General features: G+C 43.2%; 1 protein-coding gene across 16 annotated transcripts in view; it reads left to right on the top strand.

Moving 5' to 3' along the window:
* Positions 1-6,466: 6,466 nt before the first annotated feature.
* The window catches only part of ABI2 (abl interactor 2), a 43,548-nt gene continuing 28,726 nt past the window's right edge, over positions 6,467-21,288 (top strand). For all 16 annotated transcript variants that reach the window (XM_087707003.1, XM_087706944.1, XM_087706997.1 and 13 more), the window contains exon 1: positions 6,467-6,640. In XM_087707003.1, coding sequence (XP_087563129.1) covers positions 6,524-6,640 — 117 coding nt within the window. In that variant the 5' untranslated portion in view covers positions 6,467-6,523. The remainder of the gene's footprint in view (positions 6,641-21,288) is intronic.

Below are 21,288 nucleotides of genomic sequence, written 5' to 3'. Positions count from 1 at the left end.
CATTTATCTGACTGTAAAATAACTTATCTTATAAATTAATTGTATACACACAGCTTCTCTGTCTACCAACATACTGTAGGTAATAGATGCATGCACATAGATGAATTAATTAATTTTTGTCCCATTTCACATCTGACTCTAAATAGTTTACTGTTGTGGCCCAGCAGGAGCTGTTGGAGCTGCCACCAGACTCCGACAGCGAGGGGCCCTATGAGTCGGCTCTGGAGGATGTGGAGGACCCTGGACAGGGTGCCGACTCCGAGCAGGGTGCAGAGAGGCTGGTTGGCCACCAGGAGGCGCCTGAGCCTTGGACCAGTGGGGAAGAGACAAGGGAGTGTGATCCCGACGTCATGCATTGGAGCAGTGGGGAGGAGCCAAGGGAGTTGTTCCTGGATGCCCGGCAACGAAGAGCTAATAGGCGTAAGGAACAATTACGCAATTACAGGAGGTAATTGCACTCAGCTGGTGGTAATTAGGCTCCTCTCAAGAGTATAAAAGGAATGCTTGTGCACACACCCCTTTGCAGGAGTCAACGTAATTCACTTGAACTGGAGAACTCTCGTGGCTAGTTTGGCAGGCTGGATTGCTGCCAAGGTTAGTCTGTGCTGGATTGCTGCCAATGTCTTGTCTGTGCTGGATTGCTGCCAAGGTTAGTCTGTGCTGGATTGCTGCCAATGTCTTTTCTGTGCTGGATTGCTGCCAAGGTTCTGTCTGTGTGTCAATAAATCCTTGCAGTATCTTTGTCTCGGCATGCTTTGGTGTAGGACGAGGGGAGTCAGAACAGTTCCCTTAATATGAATGTCAATGTAACCACCATCACACCAAAGGAAAACAAGTGTCAATCCAAGATGCTCTCTTCTGTTGAGCATGTTCTTGGATGAGGTTCATTTGCTGGTAGATGGACAAGATGAAGCCTTCCCTTTTTCCTGCAATATATGTGGCACCACTACGGCAACTCAGCCCACAGTGAAGTGCTGTCAGAGTTGTAAGCCAGAAAGCAGAAGCCCTTTGTGAATATTTTTTATCCCTACTTTGCTCGAGTCATCATTCCTTATTTTTTTATTGAAATTTTTTGAAAACAAAAAGCCTTTTACAAATATTTACCTCCCCCCCTCGCCTCCCCCCTCAGACCCAACCCCCCCCCCAAACCTTCCCCCCACCGACTTCCCAGAACAAATACAGGGTATAAATCTTTAACAAAGATGTTCTAAAATAAAATTTAAAAAAAGTTAGTATCATCTTTCATTTGAGCTTTAACTCCTCTTTTGTTAGGCTAACTCTAAACAGATTATATCATTCCTTGTTTCTTCAATCATAAACTATCTGGAATTGTCTTGCTGCCGTTATTAAATACAAAATCAAGTTAGTCTCTATAACAGTACAATCAAGGTGGCACAGTGGTTAAATGCAGCACTGCAGGCTACTGCTAGATCAGCAGTTCAGCGGTTCAAATCTCACCGGCTCAGGGTTGACTCAGCCTTCCATCCTTCCGAGGTGGGTAAAATGAGGACCCAGATTGTTGGGGGCAATATGCTGACTCTCTGTAAACCGCTTAGAGAGGGCTGAAAGCCCTATGAAGCGGTATATAAGTCTAACTGCTATTGCTAATCAGTAGTTATACCTAACAGGAATAACTGAAGCCCTATGAAGCGGTATATAAGTCTACTGCTATTGCTAATCAGTAGTTATATCTAACAGGAATAACTGAGAGGTAAACTTTTATCCTTTTTTTAAAGAACATTTTGCATAATCCATCATATTTTTATCCAAAATGCTTTAACCTTTTTACAAGTCCACCATATATGGTAGTATGTAGCATCAACACAATCACATCTCCTCGTAGGCACCAAGAGACTTGTTAGAGAGCCATCATTCCTTAACCACTGATTATATGTGTCACTGGCCTCTCTGTATCCTTTTTTTTATGAAGCATTTTTCTACGTTTGCAAATCTTTTTAGAAATCGTTCCGCTTTTTCTCATGTCATGTGGTCGGCTGTGAGTGTGCTGCAACTTTAGCTACATAAGCAGGAATATTCTCCCTGAAATCACTGGTGTAGGATGCTTCTCTTTTTACTATTTTTAAACATTGTCTTTCTTTTCTGTTTCCCCTCCTACACAGCAGGCTACTGAAAATTGGATAGATTGCACTTTCCTTTGGATTGCCTGTTCTCGATTCTAGGCAGCATGATTGTTCATTCTTGGTATATACCCCAGAAGGCAGACATTGATCTAATTGAATTTCACAAAAGAATGCAATGTTTTTAGTGCCCGGTTTGCTTAAATATCTTCAGTGTGGCTTACAATGTGGTTCTATTTCCAAAACCACTGATTATATTTTGCCCCACAGGTGGGTTAGTTTTAATTTTGTACAAAGTTTACAAAGGTCCAGCTCTGTTTACCTCTAGAAATGTTCCTATAGTCTCCGAAAACTGAAACCAAATTGACAGTTTGGAAAACTATTAAGGCACCAGGGAGAACCAGATTCTAGTCCACTCTCATTTCATTTCATTTCATTTCGAATTCCATCCGCCGGCCAGTGTCGACTGGCGACTACCCGGAGGAGAGCCTTCTCTGTGGCTGCTCCGACCCTCTGGAATGAACTCCCCGTGGAGATTCGCACCCTCACCACCCTCCAGGCCTTCCGCAAAGCCCTTAAAACCTGGCTGTTCCAACAGGCCTGGGGCTAAAGAACCGTTGCCCCTATCTCGAATGGTATGATTGTTGCGTGTTTTTAAATTATGTATTGTTTTGTGTTGTTGTTAATTTGTCTGTATCCCCCTTCCCTGGTTTGAGTTGTGAGCCGCCCTGAGTCCCCCTTCGGGGGAAAAGGGCAGCATACAAATGAAATAAACATTCAAACAAACATTAAACAAACATTCAACATTTCATTTCATTTCATTTCATATCATTTATTGAATTTATAGGCCGCCCAATCCTGGAGGACTCCGGGCGGCTTACAGAAATGAAAAATATTAAAAAAGGATTAAAACAATAAGATACAACAAGATTAAGAAGAAAACACAACATGCACCCAATCAAAGGGGGGCTGGACCTCAATCAAGAGGTCAACAGCCCCAGGCCTGCCGGAAAAGCCAGGTTTTGATAGCTTTACGGGAGGCCATGAGAGTGGGTAGGGTCCGGATCTCTGGGGGTAGCTCATTCCATAGGGCCGGAGGGGCAACAGAGAAGGCCCTACTCCAAGGTGTCGCCAGCCAGCATTGTCCAGCTGATGGCACCTGGAGAAGGCCCATCCTGTGCGATCTTATTGGTCTTATTGGTATGCGGCAGGAGACGGTCTCGCAGGTATCCGGGTCCTAGGCCATGTAGGGCTTGAAAGGTGATAACCAGCACCTTGAATCGTGCTCGGAGACCAATGGGAAGCTAGTGCAGCTCGCGGAGGATAGGTGTAGTATGGGTGTACCTTGGTACACCCAATATCGCTCGGGCGGCTACATTCTGGACTAATTGTAGTCTCCGAACACTTTTCAGGGGCAGCCCCAAGTAGGGGGGGGGTCTCAACCAATGGAAGGTCACTGGATTACTTTGGGTAAGTCAATCCCTCTCAACTATAAAGTTGTTGACGTGAGGAAAATGGAAGAGGCTGAGCTGCATCTCCAAAAATATACTTTTGTTTAAGAACAATAGAAATGGTTTTCAGATTCAGATTGATTCATAATCTAGCTTTTGAAAAAGGGTTGCAGTTCAATTTGACAAGCGTTTTAATGTTTTCATCATAAAAAGTTTTTATTTTCCATTTTCATAGCATATAATCACATGTATACTATTACATAGTCAATATCAAGTTATATTATTAAGTAATTACATCAATTCATCTTACCATCAACTACCAAAGGAAAAAAAAAACAGTTATTGGCTCTTCTGCTCTCCATACACCATATTTATACCTTATCCGACACTTTCTTCCCCTTCTCTCCTCCCGCTTTCTACATTCTGTCTTCCCTCCATCATTCTCTACTCCATTTCCCCTTCCTTTCTCCTCCTACTCTCTCCCCTTACCACTCCTCCTTGTACACCTCATCTTCCCCCTTCCCCCTCTCTCCCGTCCCTCTCTTCCTATCTTTCTTCTCTCCTCTGCTTCCCCCTCTTCTACATCCTGTCTTCCCTCCATCATTTTCTACTCTACTTCCCCTTCCTTTCTCCTTCTCCTCTCTCTTCATTCCACTCTCCTTCTCCTCCTCATCTTCCCCCCTCACCCTCTCTCCTGTCCCTCTCTTCCTATCTTTCTTCTCTCCTCTGCTTCCCCCTCTTCCTCTCATTCACTTGGTGTATTTCAGCTTCTGAGCAAACTCCCTTTTGTGTTGATGGTATTTATAATTCTATTTCAATATACATAAAAAAGAAAAAATAGCAGTATACATGTACAATCATAATACCTTAAAATCCAACACCCCTCCTCCAACTTAGTAAACTCCGCTCCCTCCCCCCCTCCCCCAACCCCCCCAACCTTCCCCCCCCCCCGACTTCCCAGAACCAATACAAGGTATAACTCTTTAACAAAAACAGTTTAAGATATACTTAAAGAAAACGTAGAAAGTTAATAACATCTTTGAATTGAGCTTAACTCCTCCTTGCTAGGCTAACTATAAACAATTTGTATCGTTTCTGATCTTAATCATAAGCTATCTGAAATTTCCTAGACCCATATTTAGTCAATCCATTTTTCCCAGTCTCGTTTATATCTCTCATTTGAATTATCCTTGAGATATGGAGAGTTTTAATGTTTTCAGTTGAATTCACCCAACATTGCAGTTGGTAGAATAATTCAAGCAATTCCTCAAATTAGACTACTTCTGATACAGTACGTTGACTCTTTGCAAGGATGTCACCCTTTGAAGCCTTTGATGTAAACCTCTGTGCATTATTATTTATTAAGGCATTTTTCACTGTACCCTGATATGATTATTATTAACTTTTTATTCTATATTGTTCTATGCTGGACTTGGGAAATAATAAACTTTACGTTTCATGATTGTGGAATCCAACCCTCTTAATCAAATGGCTGAAACTGTGAATGACATACTCGGACAAAGCAGATCTAAAGTTGGTATGTGATACAGTCACCAAGATTTAGGTCTCAGTCAATGATAATTTTCTGACTGCATCAAATAACATTCTGTTTAAAATACCTCAAGGCTCTTATGTGCAGATGGCTCATGTTAAAAAAAGTAATACAGTAAAGAAATGATTAAGGACAAACAGGGAGCCCAGGTAATATGCAGAACTGTGCTGAGAATTGATGAAAGAAATGTCCTTCTGGGTTCGGCTCCAAGTGGGGAAAAAGACACTGGAGACATGGAGGCTGCATGGAAAGATGGTTTTAATGGTGGACAGGACCACGTGGCTTGAGTCCTGAACAGAAAAGGTGATCACATGCTTCAATGTTGGTGGAGAAGAAGAGAAGGGCTGAGGGAGGGGCTTGCTAGGCTTTTTATAACCCGTTCAGTCCCACCTCTCCGTTTCCTGTTCCTGTGTAAGAAATGTATTCTGATTGGTTGTCAGACTCCCATGGGGTCATGCAGGGACAACTCTCTAGGCTGCGTTTTGAATCCAGGTTTGGTTGAGTTCTCAGATGCCATGTGGTCAGTTGGGGCCAATATTATCATGCTTTAATCCCATCCCTGGAGATGAAGTGGAGAAGTCTTTACTATGTAAAGGGACTAGCTCGGCCTTCTTAATGGCCCATTGACAAAGCGGGGATGGTCAGGAAGCTATTCTGTCTTTTAAAACATGTTTCTTTCTTTTCACATCCAGAGAAATGTTCTGCCTTTTCAATATTTCCTAGGATATTTCCTTTTTCGGCGAGAGGGCTGGGTGATAAACTTCCTACAGAATAAAAAAAAAGCCTTGAATCTGAATGGGCAAATGTATAGACAGAGAGAGTGGGAGAGACATTCTTTTTTTCTCCAGCCTTCTCTCCAGTCACTATTCCGGGACCCTAGTCACTCGTCTGAATACAATCCCTTGCAAATCTTTCCCCCACCCATCCTTCTCCTCCAGGGAGCCAGAAAGGCAAGTGGGACGCCGCGCTCTTTCTCCTCTCCAGGAAGTTCCCCCGCCCCTTTACTCCCCCCTCCCCGCGTCGGGATGCAGGTACCGGAAGTGGGAAGAGAAAGCGGGTGGGCGGGGGAGGAGGGAATAGCCGGGAAAAGGGGGCGCGCGCGAAAAAGAATCTTAATGGAACGCTTTGACGCAGGCGCAGTGGCCGCCGCCGCTGCTGTTAGTGGCTTGCGCCCGCGCCTCAGCTGAGGAGCGGACGGCGGGTGGGAGGGAGAGCTTGAACCCCGCGGCCAGCGGGGGAGTTGTGTGTGTGGGGGTCCGGTGAGCGCCGAGCGAACGGCAGAGGACGCGGATCTAACAAAAGGCGGCCACCCGCCTGGGTGTTTTTTTTTTGAGGGGGTTTGGTGGTGGTGGTGGGGGGGGGGGCGGAGGTGGAAAGGAGGGGGGCAGAGCGGGGGGCAGAGAGGGGCGGGGCTGAGCGCGCAGGCGCGCGAGGATGTGAAGATGGCGGAGCTGCAGATGCTGCTGGAGGAGGAGATCCCGGGAGGGCGCCGGGCCCTCTTCGACAGCTACACCAACCTCGAGCGGGTGGCCGAGTACTGCGAGACCAACTACATCCAGGTACGGCGCCCTCGCCGCCGTCTTTTTATCATCGCTGCAGCGGAAGAGGGAAGGGGGGGGTGAAACGCTCGGAGTGCGCGCTCGCATATGCATGCATAGATGCACGCTTGCCATGCATGCATGCATGCATGCCATACGGAATGCCGGTGTCCCCCCCCCTCCTCTCCACCCCAGGCCCCCCTCAACTGGCCTCGGAGGCCTAGAAGGAGCTTGGACTGGTATGAGAACGAGGAATGGGGGGGGGGGAAGTGGAAGGAGAGGTCGGTGCCCGTTGAACGCCCACGCGAAAAGCCGCTGGGTCTCAGATTTGAGAGCTGCCCCTAATCCCGAGATTTCCTTCCAGAAAGATGTGTCCCAGGCTGTTACATTCTACAGGTTTTATTTTTATTTATTTATTTAAAGCATTTGTACAGCCATGGAACTCCTAGCTATCTGGGAATCATTGATATATAAAATGTTCCCCTGTTCTGTTAACTGGAATAGCGTGCTACATTTCTGCTTGCTGCACCTTGGAAATAAGGGCAAAAGGTGATTTTGGACTAATAGGTGAGGACATTTTTCACTGGCGACAAGAATAAAACCCCTGACTCCACGTGTAAAATGCTACTCCTCAAAAGATGTTACATGCACCTTTATTAAGGATCCCTTTTCTCTCCCTTAACGACGCGCTCCTTTTTTTTAAATAACTACTGCCCTGTAAATGTTCATGTGTTCCTTCTAAGAAGGCATTGATTAATAACATAATTCAAAGCTATGGGTTATCAGACTGCCTCATTTGCTAAAATTGTGATTTGGCACCAGTTCTGAATGTGATGTCAAACTGTATAAGGCTTCAAGGCTCCTACTCAGACGTGGTAATGAGCTGAATATGTGGCTGGCTAGTTGATTACTCTTCTGATTTCTGCTGATTCTTCAAAGGAAAAAAAAAACACCCCGATTTTCTCCTCCATAAACAAAGCTAGAGACTGACATGATGCTTCAATATTTAAATTGAAATCATAAGGAAATATGTTTTAGCTTAGAACGTTAATGCATTTTAGTGTTGCTTTTAGTGAAATGGGGAGGAATATAAGGTGGATAGATAGATAGATAGATACATAGATGATAGATAGATAGATAGATAGATAGATAGATAGATAGATGATAGACAGACAGACAGACAGACAGATTGATAGATTGATACATAGATGATAGATAGATGATAGTCGCTAGTCTAATTGCAACCTCTCTGTCTCATTTATAAATGGAGTGATGTTCTTAGCATCTATTACTTAGTGTGCATCCTTATTAATATTGCATGATAATATAATTTAATAGCTTTCTGCTTGGTGATTAGAATTTTGTATTTCAAATATTTTTTCAGAGAAGTTAGTATGACCATTTGAAACATCATTATTACATTCTAAGATATAAAAAAAACAGTCCCATTTTGCTGGGGAGATGTTGTAAATTAAGATTTAATTATGGCTTTCTATTGACAAAGAAGATGTGTCTTAACAATTGAATGCAATGAATTTGCTTCATGGGCGAGTTACGAAATTGCAGCTCCTTTTTGATTATCAGATAGGTTTATTACTTATGAAATTGGTTTAGTTAACTATCTAATCTTGAATGTGAAGCTTAAATTGTCAACCACTTAAACACATCTGGGTCTTAAGGAATAGGCAAAGAAAAGATGGGTAATTCTCTTATGTAATATTTCCCTTTTCATTATATCAATTTCTGTATCAATATATTATCAACATGTTTCTGATTTGAAGACTAAAATGTATGTGGCATTGATAAAAATTCTGAAGTTTTAGAACTTTTCTTTTTCTGTGTACAGTGTAAATAAGTAAAATGTTTTTGGCAGCAAAGCATATTCATAAGTTTCTATTTTGCATATGAATGTACATATTTGAAGATCAAAAGAACTGAGAGGTTTAAAAAGCTCTAAGAAAACATGCAGCGTGACTTGCTTGTTTTTCCTGAATGGAATATTGAATTCTATAATTGGAAAGCTTTTGTACTTACTGTAGTGTGTCATGAGGCATGTATGGCTTCCCCATGTTATTCTTTACATACAATGAGTTTATAGTCCGAAGTGAACCTAAGATTTTTCTTTCTGATACTGTAACATAAAATGAATAAAATATTTTTGCTATCTTGCTTTAAATTACTGCATGCATTGATGTTGCAAAAAAGGTATTGTTTATTGGTTTTGATTTTAATCATAATACTTAAAGGGGAATTCTGTTAGCTTCACCTGGGGATGATTGGATTTTTGAAAGATTTTGCTGAAATAATATATGCCAAGGGAATCTTTATCAGTATGTTAGGGTATGTTATAAATCTGAAGTATTCCAATGAAAAATGTAGAATTTAAGGAACAATAGTCAAGGAAGAACAGTTTGGGATAGCACTTTATGTATTAGCCAGCTATAATGTTAAAATAAAGCCTCCCAATTGTTTTGGGGCAAATATTTGTACAAGGGCTCAGTAGATTTCTTTAGATTATTTCTAAATTTCCTGCTGAAAAGCAAACATGCAGTCTGCACATTTTGTAGCACATTTTCAATCTGTTTCAAGCAGCTTCTTATTTTTATTCACTCTTCATTAATCTGGTGGAGATTATTTTCTTATTTTTTTTGTATATAGAGCTTATGCTGACTTTCTGTGAAGTTATTCTATTTTCAGTCTAGTTTCTCTTACTCAGTTCCTTTTTTTTCCATGGTCATTTCCCCCAAGTTACACTCTTGGCCCTACAAAGAAAAAAAAGAGGGGCTGTCCATATACCATATTTTTCGGTGTATAAGACGCACCAAGGTTTTGAAGAGGCAATTTTTTAAAAAAAGGTAGTAGATAGAGAGAATGAAATAGAGAGAGAGAAATACAGTAGATAGGTAGGGAAAGAGAGTGAGGATAGGTAGATAGATAGCAGTAGACTTATATACCGCTTCATAGGCCTTTCAGGCCTCTCTAAGCGGTTTACAGAGAGTCAGCATATTGCCCCCAACAATCTGGGTCCTCATGGAGGGAGGGAGGGAGGGAGGGAGGGAGGGAGAGAGAGAGAGAGAGAGAGAGAGAGAGAGAGAGAGAGAGAGAGAGAGAGTATGTAGGTAGGAAGAGAGAGTAGGTAGGCAAGTAGATGTTTCCAGGTGTATTTATCCATGTGCTGGAGAAGGAAATCACTGACAATTTGCAGCACCTAAGACTTTGTTTCTGCTGGCAGAGCACTTGATCAATATAGTTCTCATCAATCACTCTAACTAAAGAGCTTTCCGAAAGGAAAAAAAAAGTTTTTGCACTCTGCAAACCTCCCAAAAGGGGCCCCCTTTTTTAAAAAAAAGCATGAATAGTCTTGGGTGGGGGAGCTTGCAGAGTGCTCCAGCCCCCCCCAAAACCGGGCCCGTTTTTTGTCAAAAAAAATTGCATGCATAGCCTTATGGAGGCTTATAGAGTGCTGCTGGGGGCGGGGGGGGGCAGCCTGTTTTTTGCTCATTTCTACCCTCCCCAGCCCCTAGGAGCTCTCTGAAAGCCTCCATAAGGGTATGCACAGCCATTTTGGTGAAGGGGCGGGGCTTCGGGAGGGAAAAATGTTTTATTCAGTATATAAGACGCACCCAGATTTTCAGCCTCTTTTTAGAGGAAAAAAGGTGCATCTTATATTCTGAAAAATATAGTACTTAGTCTTTCCCATTCACTCTCAAATATGCTTTCAAGTAACCTATAATAACATTTTCCCCACGTTTGTTCAGAATATTCACAGTTTTACAAAAAATGAGCTTGTCGCTGTATGAATTCATCAATCTACTCCACAGGATCAGGCCATGTTCACTAAGAAGTACTGCAACTTTCCTGTATCTCTTTGCTTCATTTCCTTCCTTCCTTCCTTCACTCAATAGCAATAGCAATAGCAGTAGACTTATATACCGCTTCATAGGCCTTTCAGGCCTCTCTAAGCGGTTTACAGAGAGTCAGCATATTGCCCCCAACAATCTGGGTCCTCATTTTACCCACCTCGGAAGGATGGAAGGCTGAGTCAACCCTGAGCCGGTGAGATTTGAACCGCTGACCTGCTGATCTAGCAGTAGCCTGCAGTGCTGCATTTAACCACTGCGCCACTCCCTCCCTCCTTCCTAGGCTCATTTACCATTTCTATAGGCCATTGTTGTCACCTGTGGGATACATAGATACTAACTGCTCCAACTCATTGCTTTAAAATATAAAGAGATTCTAAATTGGGTTATCAGCCTTTTATACCTGTCACATGCAGTATTTCCAGCTGAGGAAAAACTAGTCAATTTTGCACATTTTGGTGTGTTTGTCATTGGGCAATCAGAGCTAGTTTTACCCAAACATGCTCGTACTGAATGTACAATCTTGCATATTTAACCTATAGATTTCCTTGTAATACAATATCCTCTTGTTTTCATCTCATAACTGTAGAAGTAAAGGCAGTTATTGATATATATAGTCTAAGTGCACAGAAAAACTTTAAAATGTATTTTTATTTCTTTCAAAGTCTATATACATATACATATACATATATAAGATGTTTTGACAAGGTACCTGGTATGCCCCAAATTTGGGAAGGATATATATTTATATATTTATATTCATTCTATATATAAATTAGAAATTTGAAAAATTATGACATGCAATTGGCTCCTTATTAATTTGATGAATGACTTTTGAATTTTACTTAATTTGATTTTTTTTTAGGGTGGTGTTTTATTGTGAATAATCCAGAAAGCTTTGATAATTGATCTGTTTACAAACAAGTAAATAAAGTGGCATGTTGTGGAATGAGATTGCAATATCATGGGTGAAAACATGGATAGTATTACTGGTATTGTTTTACCCTTGCTTTATTAGGTGAATGAGGGATATATTACATATTAATCAAAATTATGGTTAATATAAGCAGACTTTCAGTTACAAATGAGATCTATTCCTAAGCTGGTCTTTAAATCAAATTTGCAAATAAGTCAGAATACTTTCTTAATATCGTGATCCTACTTAAAAGACGGACATCATTATTATTCTTTGAGCCCATAAATTACTAAAGCAATGTGATGTTTTCATGAGTGTCACAAAACAATGCATGTTTATTATTCAAACCATTTGTATTTGTATTCAGTTTTTTTTTAATTATAGGCCTTAGGGCTAAGCTGTTTTACTGAAAGCAACCTTGTTGAATGGTTGTAGGTATACTAAAAATCTTTACATCAGGGGTGTCAAACTCAAGGCCCGCGGGGGGGCAGAATATGGCCTGCAGGGTACTTAAATCCAGCCTATGGGGCCGGCCTGCAAATATCAAAGGACTGGCCTGCGATGATTCTGCTGCCAAAACAGGCCATGCGGAGGCTTTCCAAGGCCCCTGTTGTGCCTTGTTTTCGTCCAGCAGAGTGCTGCTGGAGGCAGAGGAGGCTGAAAATGGGCTGAGCAGGGCCTCCTGGAAGCCTCAGGGTGGTCCATTTTTGGCCAGCAGAGTGCTGCAGGTGGCCGTGAGGGTGAAAATGAGGCACATGGCCCCTGCCTGTTGTCCCCTGTTTTGGCCGGCAGGGTGTTGCAGAAGGTGTCTGTCTTGTCTCCGCTCCCTCCACACCCCCCCCCCCGGGTCCACAGAGGAGAACTACAGTGCTGATCCGGCCCTTGAAATCCAGTTTGACACCCCTGGAGTACATCATTAATTCAATATACTGGTTGGACGAATGCAAGGTGTTAAATCAGAATATCTTTTAAATACCAATTTACACCATTTGCATCCATTTGCATCATTTTGTAATTATATAATTAACACAAATGGCCTCATTTATAGTAAAACGCTCATTTTCATGGCTAAACCGCTAATTTAACAGGGAATAGACATTAAACGGAGTAGAGTTTGATCAGAAAAGTTTTCTATTGTATCTAATGTCTGCTAAACCAGCTATTTGGTGGACAAACCTTTGATTTAACACATATTCAATATAAATAGGGAGTGGTCTCCAAATTTAAAAAAACGTTTTACCTGAAAATTGCTAATTGAGGTTTATAAAAACAATTTTCTACATTATGATAAGATTAGAAACAACCAATTAATGGCCATTTTTTAAAAAGTGCAAATACGGACATTCTGGTTGATGTCCTGGTTGAGGTTTTTTTGTCTATATTATGCAATCATCAGGATTCAAGTTGAAGAAGTTAACTATCTTCATCAATTCTGGACTATTAATTATCTTTCTTAAGCTTCTGCTCTGTTGAAGGAGACACAACAAGCATAAGCTAAGGTTAGTTGGAGAAATTTCTGATTATACTTGATTAACGTATTTTTCGGAGTATAAGACGCACCGGAGTATAAGACGCACCAAGGTTTTGAAGAGGCAAATTTAAAAATAGTAGGTAGGTAGATAGAGGGATAGAGAGGGAGAGAAACAGAGAGAAATACAGTAAGTAGGTAGAGAGAGAGAGTAGTTAGATAGGTAGGTAGATAAAGGGAGAAAGAGAGAGAGAAGGTAGGTAGGTAATTAGGTAGAAAGAGGGATATATAGAGAGAAATACAGTATGTAGGGAGAGAGAGAGTAGGTAGGTAGGTAGGTAGATGTTTCCAGGTGTATTTATCCATGTGCTGAAGAAGGAAATCGCTGACAACCTGCAGTACCTAAGACTTTGTTTCTGCTGGCACAGCACTTGATCAATCTAATTCTTGATCAATCTAATTCTCATCAATCACTTTAACTAAAGAGCTTTCCGAAAGGAAAAAAATGCCCCATTTTTTGCTCATTTCTGCCCTCCCCAGCCCCCAGGAACTCTCTGAAAGCCTCCATAAGGGTATGTACAGCCATTTTGGTGAAGGGGCGGGGCTTCGGGAGGCAAAAAATGCTTTATTCGATGTATAAGATGCACCCAGATTTTCAGCCTCTTTTTTGAGGAAAAAAGGTGTGTCTTATACTCCGAAAAATATGGTACTTTCAGCTTTCTGGAAAGCTTCTCCTGTGTCTGCCACTGGTTTATTTAAAGCTTATCATGCCATTTTCTTATGTCTCCCATGTGCTACCAAATAAAGGAAATAAGCTAAATGAAGCTGTAGGATATTTTAGGTTTGATTTTCAGTTAGTGAAAGCAGCAGTGCATATGACATGATAAAGGATTGAATTAGCCATTGGTGGCTGTTGAGAAGCATATAAAGTAATAGGAACAGCTAGCTGGGATGTTACGATTTATGCTTATGCCATGTGAATGTGTCCAAGAAGAGAATATTTGGCAGAAAAGCATGGGTTAATAACACAGAATTAATCTTTCATTTCTTACAAAAGGGTTATAATTTAGATGATCAGTTCATACGCAGCTCACTGAAAGTTTACTCTTTTTAAACAAAAAATAATAATCATCACTCTATCTCACACAGATTTCTACCACGTGCCTGAATATTTGTACTGTCTGCCTGAAGAATAGGCTGCCTTTTCCCCTTGGAGATAAAAGAAAGATGATTTTAAAATGCACTTTTAATTTTAGGATAGTCAGAAGGTATCTTCCCTGTGGTCATGATGCCAGTCCCAAAAATGTAGCAAAAATTCTCCCATTGTTATTAATGCCATGCAGGGCATTACTATAGAATCATTAGATTGTACTGTTTGGGAGGACTCATAGCAACAACGTAGGGGCGGGAAGGGACCTCAGGGGTCTTCTGGTCCAACCCCCGTCCCCCTGATCCAGGCAGGAGTCTTATACCATCCCACTCAAATAGTTATCCAGTCTATTTTTGAAAATCTCCAGTGATGGAGCAATCACAACCAGTGATGGAGCAATCACAACCCCAGGAGGCAAACTGGTCCACCAATTTATTTCTCTGTGTGGGAAAATTTCTCTTTACTTCTAGGCCGGATCTGTTTTTAATAAGCTTCCACTGATTACGTCTGTACTCTGGTGCCCTAAAGAATAAGCTTATTCTTGTAATCATGAGTCATAAAATACAGCATGGATATGAATATTCTTGTCAAGGAGCTGGTTAATCTGTATAATCCAATAAGAATGCTAGTTTCTCTTTAATGCATACAATATAGCAGTGGTCCCCAACCCCCGGTCCGCGGACCGGTGCCGGGCCGTGGAGTACCTGGCACCGGGCCGCGCAGCGGCCGGGGGCCATGATCATTCTTTTAAATCCGCTCCTCTTAAATGCATTTCTCTCCCCCCCCTTTGGTCCCACCCTCGGCTCTGTCTCCCTCCCTCCCTCCCTCGCCGTCTCCTCCCTTCTCTCTCTCCCCTCCCGCACCGATCCATCGCCAGGGAAAGAGAGAGTGAGAGAGTGAGAGAGGAGAGAGAGAGGGAGAGAGGGAGGGAGTCAAGAAAACTGTTCCGGCCGCCGCTGAAATGACTCAGTAACTTTTGCGCTTGGATCTGCTTTTTCAAACCTCCCCCAATCATCATCGCCTTCCTTCCCGCCCTGCCGCGCTTGGCCTGGCTCTTTTCTTTTTTTGCTCTCTCCTCGGCTTTTCCTGCTTTCTCCCTGCAATTTTGTCACCCAGATGCATGCTGTGGTTCGCGAGTGCGGCTCGGTTTTATGTGTCCGCTTCTCTCCCTTTCTCTCCACACCCCCCCCACCTCCATTTAATTATTTTTTTTAAAAAGAAAGAAAACCGTAGTTCTGCCAATTGCAAAAAAAAAAGTGTGTGTGCGTGCATATCTGCCGGCGGGTGTGTGTTTGTGTGGGGTGTGTGTGTGTGTGTATGCGCGCGCGGAGAGACTGGTTGGAAAGGAAGGACAGGACTGGCGGTGTGTGTTTCTGCAGCCCCTCCGGTGGAGGCTGCACTAGCCGTCAGATCTGGTGTTTTTTTTTTCCCCTCTCCTTTTTCCGGCAGGTCGTTTTAATCCTTGCTAATTACTTTCTGTTCTTCGCTTGCCAGCTTCCTTCCCACCCTCCTTCCTCCTCCTCCCCCCCCCCGGCCGGGTGCGCCTCCCCGCTTTTACTCCCAAACAGTTATATATTTATATATATATATTTATTTTCTCTCTCTCCACGGCATTCGCGCGCGCGCGCTCTGTTCTTTGCCCGCCGAATGTGGTGGGGAGGGGGAGGGCAGGCAGAAAGGTTGGTCCGGGTTGAGGGTTCAGGATGGTCTTTGAAGAACATAAGTCTGTCCGGGTGGGGGGGGCATATTAAAGCACTTTATATTTATGTAATTGTATTTTATTTTGTAAGGCATGTTTAAATACAATAAAATAAAAGTTGTTTAATCAAAACAATCTGATATATAAACAATCAATGTGTCGTCGCGAACAACGCCCCCCCACCCCTGCGCGCGCTCAGCGGGCCACGGTAAAATTATCAAAGGCTGACTGGTCCGCGGCAATAAAAAGGTTGGGGACCACTGCAATATAGTATCGAAAGTTGCAAAATGTTTTTGTTTAAAAGAATCTTAACTTTTTTTTTGAACAGTGCCCACTTCTATTGGCAGATTTGCCAGATTATATTGCCAGATCCTTTTACTCCTTTATATTGAGATTGGCCAATGTTTCTAACATAGAAGACAGTTAAGAGACATTGCCATAAATCCTCATCTCTCAGTGTTGCTATTAGTTAGCCAGAAAGATGTGGGCATTTCCTCTGGCAGCATTATTGCACTATTTAATAATGTCACTTACAGTAACAGGGAATATATCCTTGCTTATATGTACTATGTGACAACATCTGTAGAGAAATATTGAGATAGCCTTGAAGAAACAAGGCAGGAATAGTTAACTAAACATCAATTCAGTGCCGGGAAAGACCCTCAAGAGTATTCCACCTTGATTCTCTTTGTTGCAAGAGCTGGCAGAGGAAAATCTCTTCATTGAATTTCCTCAGTTCATTATCCAGTGATAAATACAGTGCAATTTGGAGGAAAAGGGTCTTTATTTCTTGCCTTATCCTGATGTTACCAATGTGATTGATTTCTTTGTTTTTAAAATAATTGTAGAGGGCACATCATCATTTTTTTGCTGATATATTCCCAGCAAAACATCCCCCAAATAGGAGTTGGGGTGCAATAAGGCTTAAACTTTGTACTTGGTTAAGCAGCTTTTAGAAATTCTCCCTAATCCAAATTGAACCCCAGTAAGCATTTTCCCCTCAGAGCCACTAGCGGTAGCTCATCTTTTTCTTAAAAGTTTAAGATACGGAATGTTTTAGACCTTGAACCTTGAACCAATTTGTTTTGATAAATTGCAACTATTTTTCAATGTTGTGTTTTTCACCATGGTCCTTGGAATTCTCTCTCTCTCTGTGTGTGTGTGAAAGAGATTCCAACATATTTCTAACCTTTTGAAACATTAATGAAAAAGAGGTTCCAGCAGTCTGAACAGGTAAGTTTGGACTCTCCATTATTCCCTTAGTTTTGTTTAATTTGATTTAACTTCTTTTTTATTTTACTGACTAGGTTACCTTCCAGGGACACTAGATTACATCAGGATGTTAATAAGCTGTTAGCAGTGGCTGAATACACAGCGAACGCCACTCTTAATGCTGTCAAATTGCATCCAGAGCTCTGGCCTCCAATGTTACTTCGTGTTGCCTCCTGTGGCTTCGCAACTGGCACACAGACATGAGGTACAAGTGGAAATTACTGTTGGCGGTAGCAGTTTATCTCAGATCGTGGCCAGTGAGACTCCAGTGCTACCTGGACAACATACTCATCTAGTTGTCCTCCCACAAGCAATGTGCGACCTCCAAATTACAATGAGAACCCTAAAAGATCATGGGTTCTCCATTAATTTAGAGAAAAGTCATCTGACACCCACCACCAGATTGTTTCACCTAGGTCAATGATTGACACCCTGACCTGCCAAGTTTTCCCTCATAAGACCACCTTACCAGCATCGAGTCACTGGTACGCCAAGTTTGAGCATCGCGACAGGTGTCTGTTGTCTTTCTTTCCCAGTTCTCGGAAAGATAATTTCATGCCGTGGGTGAGACTCCATTCCAGGGAACTCCAATGGTTTGTCTTGCCACTACAAAAGGCCAACACAAGCAAACTCCTCAGCCATGGTTTGAGTTCTGACGAGGGTTCTACAATCCCTCCGCTGGTGGCAATCCCCTGCCATGTTAAAGGGAAGTCTCCTCAGAGAATCCATTTGCCTGACCATCACGACGGACGCCAGCCTGTTCGGTTGTGGCGCCCACCTGCACAACCAGATAGCGCAAGGCAGGTGGTCCACAGAAGACCTGTCACGCAACGTCAACTGACTGGAGCTGAGAGCAGCGTGTCTGGCTCTCTCCTGATTTTAACGGACAGTGTGGTGACAAAGGGGCATATCAACCGCCAGGGGGGCACCCGGTGTATGGTGGAAGTGGAGACTCTGGGAAGGTGGGCAGAAAAACATATTGGCTCCATTTGAGCGGAGCATATCTCTGGGGTAAACGACATGTGGATAGACTGGCTGAGCAGGACCACCACTGATCAGTCAGAGTGGTGCCTGCATCTGGATCTTTTTCACGAACTGTCCCTGAAGTTCAGGCAACCTCTAGTCGATCTTTTTGCTCGCCTGGAAAATACCCACCTTCCCAGGTTTTTCCCCCAGTTCCAGTCTCCTCTGGTGGAGGGTGCCTCCCGGTCTCCTGGACACATTCCCGCCACTGCCTCTCATTCCCAGAGTAATCCGGAAGATCCTGACAGAGGAGGTGGAGATTCTCCTGGTGGCTCCCTTCTGGCCCAGATGAACCTGGTTTGCTGACCTTGTCAGCCCTCCATTGCCAAGCCCTAGAGAATTCCTCAAGAAAAAGGTCTTTCTCAGCCCGGGGGTTTTCCTCCATCCAGAGCCTCAGTGGCTCCAGTTGACCCTCTTGCACTTGAGAGGGACCTCCTGAAGAGGGATAGGTTCTCCAGCAAGATCATCCAAACCAGACAGGCCTCCAGACAAACTTCAACCATCCGAATTTACTACTCCACCTGGGCCGCCTTCTCCAAGTGGTGCTCCAGGAAGCACATTGACTCCATCACAGCCTCAATCCCTCAGATAGTGGACTTTCTGCAGGATGGTTATCTCCCAATACTCTGGCGCCAGGTGGCAGCGTTGTCTATGATTTTGGCTTCTTACAACCATCAATCTATCATTCAGCACACCAGAGTCTGCACTTTCCTGAAAGGAGCCGTGAATCTGAGGCCCCCGGTCATTCACCATTATTCACCCTGGAAGCTGGCGGTCATCTTACGAGCTCTCACTTGTGCTCCATTTGAACCACTGTGATTTTCTACTTTCAGACACTTGACTCTTAAAACCGCCTTTCTCATAGCCATCAAATTGGCCAGGAGAATTTCGGAGTTGGCAGCGCTGTCGGTCAGGGAGGACTTATGCATTATCTACCCTGACAGAGTCATTCTCCACTTGGATCCTTCATTTATTCCAAAAATCAACTCCTGGTTCCATAGGGCCCAGGAGGTCATTCTACCGGACTTTTGTCCAAAACCCAGACATCCCAGGCGGCAAAGTTGGCACATACTCAATGTTCGGAGAGCCCTGCGGAGATACATTAAACGGACTGCCTCGTTCCGATGATCTGAGTCATTCTTTATCTCCTTCCAGCTGCCCTCTATGGGTCACAAAGTGACCCCATCGGCTATTGGTTGAAGGCTTGTATCGCCTTGGCCTATGAGCGCCAGGCCAAGCCAGTTCTGAATTGCATAACGGTGCACTCCTCTGCCAGGAGGATTTCTGAACTGGCGACCCTTTCGGTGAGGGAGGACCTTTGTATTTGCCACCCAAACAGAGTCATCTTGCGGTTGGAAGCCTTCATCCCCAAAGTCAACTCTTGGTGCCACAGGCCCCAGGAGGTCATCCTGCCTGACTTCTGCCTGAGACCTACTCACCCTTGGGAACGGTGATGGCATACCTTGGATGTGCGACGAGCTCTCAGTAGATACATCAGGAGAATCACCTCCTTCCGAAGGATGGAATCTCTGTTCGTGTCATTTCAGCCGACATCCATGGGGAAGAAGGTAACACTATCTACCATAGGTCACTGGTTACACACCTGCATTGCAATGGTCTATGAACATCCGGCCAGGCCTTTGTCAGGTCACATTATGGCTCATTCAACCAGGAGCTCAGTCACTACGGCCACTTTGACTACACAAATGTCAGTTGAGATGCAGAGAGCGGTGACCTGGGTCTCTTCAACACCCTTCATCAAGAACTATAGGCTGGATATGTTTGCCTCGGCTGATGCTTCTTTTGGGAGAAAGTGCTACAAAGGTTCATGCTGATGTGGGGACCCTGGACCAGCCTGTTTCCCTCACTTGAGACATTTTGTTTGGCATGTCCCATGCTTGGACTCTCCAAGCAATGCACAGGAGAAAGACTGTTGTCTTACCTGAACAGTTGTTCTATGTGTGCTGTGGGAGACCCCCCTGAGACTTCTGATCCAACGTTGGAGGTGGTGGATTAATCTGAGACAATGCATCTTCTAGGCCCCTGCCTTCGTCGAAAAACTGAGGCCTCAGCTGAGAGGAAGAGGGGTGGCCAAAGCTTTTCACTTCCCAGTCTCTGGCCAAATAGACAAGATAACCCCTGCTTGGACTCTCCCGCAGCGCACATAGAACGACCGTTCAGGTAAGACAACGGTCTTTTTCCCTGGAAGCTTTAGTCAATTGTTAAAAGCCAAGATACACAAAAATGTAGAATAGATCAAGTTGAAGGTAGTATTTTTTTCAGAGAACTGAAGAGAAAGTCTCCGAGTATTTATTACTATTCCAGTAAGAATTTATTTTAATAATTAATCTTTTAGGAAAGATGTGCTGAATGATTACTTAATACAGTAGGGAACCAACCCATAAGATGTTTTCATTTGTGTTGTATTGTAACTAGAACAATGTGTGTTTTCATAGTTTAATTTGTTTTGTTTCATACAGTTTCTTGCTAACTTTAACATCCCACCGTTCTGAAGAGAATAACATTTTAATAGATAACTCTTTTAAGAATATGTATCTGTTGGAAGATTAATTTAATTACTTTACCACATCCCTGTGGAGACCAGTGGCAATCAATTTAAATTAGAATGTTGTTTGCTATAGACCTCATAGTTCCATACTCTGCATAAAACACCAGGTCAGGAGTTTATTTTACACTCGTAAGAGTGCTTGGTTAATAGCAATTTACAATCCCATTGTAGTTGTAAAAACCCCTAGCCCACGGATGTCAAAATGGCAGCCAGTGTGCCGGATGTGTCATGCGCAGGCCATGCTGTCAGCCTCTGCTTTGCTGTTGCTTCGGCTGCCATGAAACGGGGAGGGAGGGCATGGTATTTGGGAGGGGTTACTCATTGTGCTGGAGGAAGGTTCTGGAGTTCACCGGCTGTTCGGACTAGGCATGCGTGGGAGTTTCCCGCCAGGACTAACGGCACCGACATTCCATCTTCGTGATGCCTTTTAAAGTTATCTCACACCTGACACTTGGGAGAATTATGATTGGACTGTAACTGTGATGCCAAGGGGTGGGGAATGGGCTATTCTATATATCAATCGCTTTCGCGCCTAAATATTCAGATTTCGCTTCGCTATGCCTTTAATCATTTTTAATTAGTAAAAGTACACTTGATTTCCACACATGGAGTCTCGTGGTCTTTCTTCCCTAATTATTTAATGGAGAGGTGCTGATACATGCTCACCCCAGCTCGGTAATTGGGAAAAATGTTGCAAAACATCACATGATGG

Source organism: Thamnophis sirtalis, unplaced genomic scaffold (assembly GCF_051295495.1).
Source record: "Thamnophis sirtalis isolate CommonGarterSnake01/CBP01778 unplaced genomic scaffold, rThaSir2_p1.2 scaffold_1, whole genome shotgun sequence".
Taxonomy (NCBI): Eukaryota; Metazoa; Chordata; class Lepidosauria; order Squamata; family Natricidae; genus Thamnophis; species Thamnophis sirtalis.
This window is presented reverse-complemented; position numbering and strand designations above follow the sequence as displayed.